At 44.1% G+C, this 7069-nt stretch overlaps 1 protein-coding gene across 2 annotated transcripts in view; it reads right to left on the bottom strand.

Annotated features, from left to right (window-relative positions):
* Nucleotides 1-6709, bottom strand: part of LOC117941413 (circadian-associated transcriptional repressor-like) — a 12362-nt gene extending 5653 nt beyond the window's left edge. For both annotated transcript variants that reach the window (XM_034866464.1, XM_034866524.1), the window contains exons 1-4: nucleotides 6398-6709; nucleotides 4839-5289; nucleotides 3278-3353; nucleotides 146-224 (exon numbers count right to left, since the gene is read on the bottom strand). In XM_034866464.1, coding sequence (XP_034722355.1) covers nucleotides 146-224; nucleotides 3278-3353; nucleotides 4839-5249 — 566 coding nt within the window. In that variant the 5' untranslated portion in view covers nucleotides 5250-5289; nucleotides 6398-6709. The remainder of the gene's footprint in view (nucleotides 1-145; nucleotides 225-3277; nucleotides 3354-4838; nucleotides 5290-6397) is intronic.
* Between the last annotated feature and the right edge of the window lie 360 nt (nucleotides 6710-7069).

Raw genomic sequence — 7069 nt, 5'->3', positions numbered from 1 at the left:
AAATATATATATATAAAAAATATATATATAAAAGCAGTGACTTGCGGAGTACTGCATTCTGACCCCTCTGTAACGCAGTATAATGGGAGAAATGCGTGCAATTTTTTAGACGGTGAATCAGGTTGAAGTATTTCAATATATTTACCCCGTGTTGGGATTCTGAAGGACCCCCATTATTCTCTGGATGCGGTCCATTGCGACGCTCTCCTGGAAACTGCTGAGACCTGCAGCGAGAAAATAAAGAGAGAAATCTGTCAACGGGGCGGCTAGCGGGGCTGTGGACTCCAATCTGGATCATGACTTGATACTGCAGTGAAATAATAATACATTTATTTATAGAGGGCTTTCCATCAAAGTGCTTTACAGAGAGGATGCACTTTTAATACAAACAGTACAGAAAATTTTAAATCGAGATAGTAAAAAGTACACAACACTATACAAATACATCCAGGGTAAATTAGCATTTAGGACTCATACGCAGCGGTGAATAAGTAAGTCTTAAGCTTTGATTTAAAGACCCCAATTGAACATGCCAGTCTACTATCTACAGAGCCAGCAACCGAGACGGCACATAAGAGGACAGATCAGACAGATATACTGGTGCAAGGCCATTCACTATTTTGTATGTTAACAGTAAGACCTTAAAGTCTGCTCTAACCTGGACAGGGAGCCAGTGAAGTGAGGCCAACACAAGAGTTGTGTGTCTGTATTTAGACCATTCTGGACCATCTGTAGACCTTGCAGGCTTTTCTTAGGCCGTGGGTTGATTTAGAATCAATATTAATAACATGACGATTGGAGTTTGTTGCATTTCAGATGAACATTTTACCTGAGACAATGTCTTAGGACGATGATCCCTCATGGGATCCAGACTGGATGATGGTCCGGGTGCATCATCTCCCCATGAAGCCCTAAGCTCCCATATCGTGACGCAGTTAGAAACCGAGAACAAGCTAACTAATGATAACGAGCATTTTGGCTCGATGGATGTTGATTTTACAGTCATGTTAAAAAACTGCGTCCCCGTGTGGCCAGGTTGGCTCAGTGGTAGAGCGGGCGCACATGTACTGAGAGGTTTATGTCTCGATGCAGAGGTCCAAGGTTCAAATCTGACCTGTGACCATTTCCTGCATGTCTTCACCTCTCTCTCACCTAACTCCTGTCAAAAATGAAAGGCAGAAAAGCATATCATATTCATTCATATACATCTAAATTCATGGTTTGTTCCGTCTTTTGTCCACAGTTTAAAAATGTAGATGTTACAATGATTCATGGTGTATTTTTGTACATTCGGGTCCCGGGGAGACACTTAAATTTCTCTTTTGGGTCTTGAGCTGAAAACGTTTGGGAACCACTGCTTTAAATAGTCGGAATCAAGCATTTAGTACTTTACTTTTAATACTTTAAGTATGTTTCCCAGATGATACTTCGATGCTTTTTACTTGTAACAGAGTATTTCCACAGTGTGGTATTAGTACCTTTATAGAAGTAAAGGATCTGAACACTTCTTCCACCACTGATGATCTCAAACCTCACAAGAGAAAGAGGCGAGTCTGGTTGCGAGGATCTCTTTAGGAAGGAGTGCAAAAAGCTCATATCTCACCGAAATTATAAGCACATCAGAGCGTCTTTGATCCTCGCTTTCATCGCCGAAGCACTTCAGTTTAAATAGCATGTTAAATGACCCGTGAGACCTTTGAACCTTGTTTTGTTCGTTCTGCAGCTGTGATATTCAGTCTTTTTAGACTGGATATTCAGTTTTAATTATTTCTAAATGAAGTTTTATTAAGTGAGAGAGGAATATTCTTCGATTCACTTAGTGAATCAGAAGAAGATTATGTCATTTAGCATCAGAAGCCTTGTATGACTCTCAGATTGTTTTCTAATGACTGCTTTATATTAATTAGATCATTTATAATTATGACAGGTGTAGATTAACTATCTTCAGTTATCTAACGCAGACTCCACTGGGAATAATGGAGGAATCTGAGGTACATTCAGCACAGGAAACACACTTTTTGCTTTCTTGTCAAGCTAGATAAGACGCTGGATACCCAAAGCCTCGGCTGTAACCATTATTTAATAATTGTCTGATCATCCTAATTTATAAGTAACTATTTTAAATCACAATCATTTTGCTAACATTAGCTAAGGTCCTAAGGTGTATGACTGTTGATGGTAATGTCAGTTTTTTGTTGATTTAAAGCTATAGGGGGTAGTAGTGACACCAAAAGTGTCTGCGTGCTTTCATGATACAAGCCTTCCAGCATCGCGCACAGCACCCCTCTCCTCCATGCAGTTGCTAGTAGCCAAGGAGGACACGGAGGATTTAAAAAAAATAAAAACAAAAACGCAGAAGAGGTCATTATCTTCACAAGTTTCTGCGCAGGAAAGTTGCCGGGTGCAACAATCTTCTGACCATAGTCATACGAGAGACACAGAGAGAGCTGTGTGGAGCTGTAAGTCTTAATTAGCTTAGCACAAACTCATTTAGCAACGGCTTGCACGTAGCGGACGTTCATTAACATCATGAAGTTACACAAAAACTACAATGTTTTATGATAAAAACAAAGAGGCGGGGTTTACTATATAAGCAGTGTACTTGTGTTATCACATCATCTGGGTCACATGACATGTATTTATACTTTACTTTGTTTAAAATACATTTTTGATCCACCCAGGCGCGCCCAAAACTAAATATTTTGAACATTTGAAATTGTGACAGTGCTACTGAGGCTCTTGTCCTTTAATCATTTCATCCCTCATGTTGTCCTCGGGTCAAATTGACCCGTTTTCCTATATCAAAGTTCTTTTTAATTCCCCAAAATAACATGATTGATTCCACCCAACGCTCTTTGGCAAGTACAAATCTCTACTTTCATTCATTTTGGGGCGTCTTCTTTAATTTTATAACATTGTAAAACAAATGGAAGTGTTTTTGAAATAGTATTGAGTAAAAGTTGACATATTCCAGTCTGTGATTATCATCAACATCCATTCCTTTAATTTTAGTCTCAATAATTCCCAATTTCTGCTTTTCTAACTCAAACATTAGGTATAATTTCCTATAAGTGGGGTTTATTGACCAAGAATGAATGAAAGTAGAGATTTGTACTTGGCAAAGAGCGTTGGGTGGAATCAATCATGTTATTTTGGGGAATTAAAAAGAACATTGATATAGGAAAACGGGTCAATTTGACCCGAGGACAACATGAGGGTTAAGGAACCTGCAGAGTGCTACAGCAAGGGATTGTGGGAGCTGGGATTGGACACTTACGTTCAGAGTACCTTCCGGCTCTCAGGCCCCGCAAGATGGCCGACAGAGGCTGGACGTAGCAGCGCAGCTCCACGCACTGTGGGACAGAGGAGAGAGTTAGCATTCACGCCATCGGTGCTGCAGCAAGCTCACTGCTTTTTAGTCTCGCATCGCCAGCTCTGCCTCCACAGCGCTGTGTGACTATTACCAGGAAGAAATTAGACATATTTTCGCAGATACCAACAACAATGACAACTCACAATCCCTGGGTCTATGTATAAATTCTGGCTACACCACAGATGCATTCTGGGATGAAAAAAAAAAAAAAAAAACGCTCTGTGTTGTTTGCATTTCTTTAACCCGTTTGTGCCGGATGCTTCGCAACGACATATCTACCGCCGGTATTTTGTCTTCGTCGTTCTTTTCATGACGCGTGCAGCAGAGAACGCACTGGTAAACGTCATTGGTTTAAATACACATGAGGCGGGTCTTGTTGGCTATTTAAAGCCATGTGACCACCAAAATGTACCGTAGTTTGCTGAAAATCATGTAAATCAACCAGACATACATGTGCGTTTGTTTATGAATTTTTGAGAGACGAGCGAGAAAATGGCTGCGACAGAGGATGATGTTGACAGCGAGGGCAGGGACGTTGAGTTGGAAGAGAGTGAGGAGTTTGGGAGGGAGGATGTCTTCATCATAATCTACCACTTCCTGTGGTATCTACCAGCATCCGGCACAAACGGGTTAATCCAGTCACGATCGACTTGGGCGGCGCCGAGCTCCGGTCGATCTGGACTAAACAGCTTTCTAATAACCACATGTCTTGCTTATTGCTTTCATAAATTAAGTCACGCCATCACATAATTGTGTGTATGTGTGTGTGTGTTTGGCTGCACATTATTTACAGCTTCATTTTCAAAAGATCTTATTGATTTACTAACGCCACGTGACTGATGATGACCCGTTAACAAGCGCCCCCGTTTGATGCAATTAGTCCGGTGTTGACACGGAAGGTAAATGGCCTTCAGGCGCTTCAGCGAGAGGCGGCCATTAACAGCTGATGGAGGAACTGATCACAATCGACAGCGTGTGTGCAGCCTTCGTAGACAAACGAGACCCAGCAGCACCAGCAAACTGGACAACTGGGCCCCATCAGATCCTCTTACACGGTTCGGTATCAGCAGGCCAGCGTGTGAAGCCTCCCTGCAGCTGTAGCTACTTTTTAGGGTGCTTCCTCTTTCTTCCTGGACCTTCCCAGTGCTTCTTACATTCCTGCTATTATTTCCAGGATTACATTCTTGCCAACATCGAGGCAGATAACCGCCGGTGGCCTTCGGTGGTTACCTGCAGGTGAGGAGTAGCCTGACATCCGCAGCCTGTCAGGCTTTGCCCCCACCCTCTGCAATCTGTTAGTTACCATTCCTAAACCCCTTCAATGCCATTCCACAAGTTCCCTGATGGCAAAGGCAAAAAAAAGAAAATGTCGCAATACTACGCTGTGTCGGTTCCCCTCCCCTAAAAGACATTAGCACACACTGAGACAGTTTTCAAATAACTGTGCAAAAGAAAAACATCTCACCTTCTGCAAGATTAGTTGGTTTTCGGTGTCTGGCTGAGTCTTTTCACAGAGTCCGTCCGAACCAGCGCTGTGGGCTCTCTTCCTAGTCGAGTGATGCTTTGACTCCACAGAAAGCTGCTCACAGACAGACGTAAGTCCCTGAACTGGAGTGGCCGCTGGAGACTCAGCCTCGACCCCACGGCGGCCTTCACCTTTACAGTCACAGTTGTCCCTCCTCCTCCTCCTCCTCCTCCTCCTCCTCCTCTGCTGGGAGGGGGAGCAGCTTTTAGGAGACTCTCTTAAGGAGGAGGTGGATGATGGCGGCCACGGCGACTCCTCTGCACGCGGAGGACTTAGTCCCTTTGGGCCGTCGTAGTCCTCCTCATCGCTGGCGAGCCAGTCGATGGAGTAATCCGAGTCTGAGGTGGACATGTTGGAGCTGGACTCTCAGCCGGCAGAGAGCATCACGGACCTGCAGGGCACACAAACACACCTTGGGTCAAACCATACATTTTCAATGTGTGCAAAACGTTTTTCTTTGCAGTGGTTTTGTCTGAATTTTGTTTTGGAATTCATGGTCAATAACCCTCCTTTATATAAAATAATACCTTATATTTTAAATTTTATAAAAGCAGAAATTATGATTTATTTTGACTAATAGTTCAGATCAGAGGGACGTTCAGATGAGTTTAATCAGGAATTAGAGTGATTAGCGTTGTATGGAATCCAATCCATTTTTTAGGGTAATTTCAGATATAGACTTTTTTTAAAAGGGGTCAAATTTGACCCGAGGACACCAGGAGGGTTAAATTCCCAGTACAGCCAGTAGACATGAAGTCTGGATCCTGCAGACAATACAGCACAGCTCCCCGGGATGACTGGACATACAGCCCCCCCCCCCCCCCGGCCTCCTCTCCCTCTTCCAAATGGGCAGCATGTCAAACATTATGTAATTAAACACATCCCAACACATGGCTCTGGTTCAGTTCACACGCGCTGCTGATACAAGGGACAAGGTCCGTCATGTAGATCCACACAACACCACATGGAGCCTCATTCAGACCCAGAATCACTTCAGAGAAACCTGCATTAAAAACACAACTGATAATAAAAAACTGCGGAAACTTCAACCAGCAGAGGACACTACAGCTAAAGAGATTAGTCCTCAACTATGAAATTAATCAACAACTATTTTAATTCTCGATTAAACGGTTTGAGTTGTTTTCATAAAGGAGGGCGAGTAAAAACATCCAGCTTGTTAAAGTGAATATTTTTCTAGTTTTTTCTTCATTCATGTGTGATATCTTTGCGTTGTGGACAAAAGAAGACATTTTAGGACATTTTTTTAGTTTTAGTTTTTTTACTATTTATAGAAAATAACCGACTGCTTGATTAATCGACAATGAAAATAATCGGTATTACAGCCCCAGCTCAGGAGGACGCATATGAACCCGACCTGTGTCTTCCGCGTGGTGCAAAGCTGCAGTTATCCAACCCCCCCCATCCCTTATCTAATGAACCCAGGTGAGTGGTAGGAGCGCGTGTCTGTCTGCACGAGCAGCAAAAACACCGTCACTTACCAGAAGTGAACCGTGTCTTCCCCGTCCCGGCTCGGTGAGTAATGGACATGCAGTGGACAGTGCACGCGCTGACGGACCGAGCTCACCGCTGATGGAGTGAAACCATGAAACCAGCAGAGGAAGAGAGGAAGAGAGGAAGAGAGGCTGCGGGACGCCGAGAACGTGGACGTCCCATGGAAGGCGCGCGGGAGCTCCGTGCAGCCCGTGCAGCCTCTCCCTGGGCAACGTGTCCGCGAGGGGAGGGGCGGGGCACCCCCCCCTCTCCCCCCTTCTCTGCGTCGGTGTGGAGCTCCTCTCCGCCCATGACTGGGTCTCACAGCAGCATGCACGAGGAAAATAGCTCGCGTTCCCTCTCACAGGCGAACACACGCGGTCAGAAGTGCGGAAAAAAAATATCAAGAAAAACAGTTGCAAGTACACACGTGTTGACGTCATGACGAGACAATGTACCGCGTCACGAGCCGTGTTCACGGGCAGTTAAGCTCTCCCATTGGATAAGAGTCACACTGCAGCAGGTGACGAGTGGAGGGCTCAATTAATGCTGCGTTCAATAACCTCCTGGATGTGTCCGGTTTTGGACTCATTTCTCCACGGGTTTGTGTCTGAGTGACTGATGGGAACAACAACCTTTACTTTAGTTTAGTTTAGTTTAGTTTATTTGAACATGTAAAA

The sequence above is a fragment of the Etheostoma cragini genome, chromosome 1, assembly GCF_013103735.1.
Source record: "Etheostoma cragini isolate CJK2018 chromosome 1, CSU_Ecrag_1.0, whole genome shotgun sequence".
Classification (NCBI taxonomy): domain Eukaryota; kingdom Metazoa; phylum Chordata; class Actinopteri; order Perciformes; family Percidae; genus Etheostoma; species Etheostoma cragini.
Note: the sequence above shows the minus strand (reverse complement) of the source record. Positions and strands in the feature narration are given on the sequence as shown.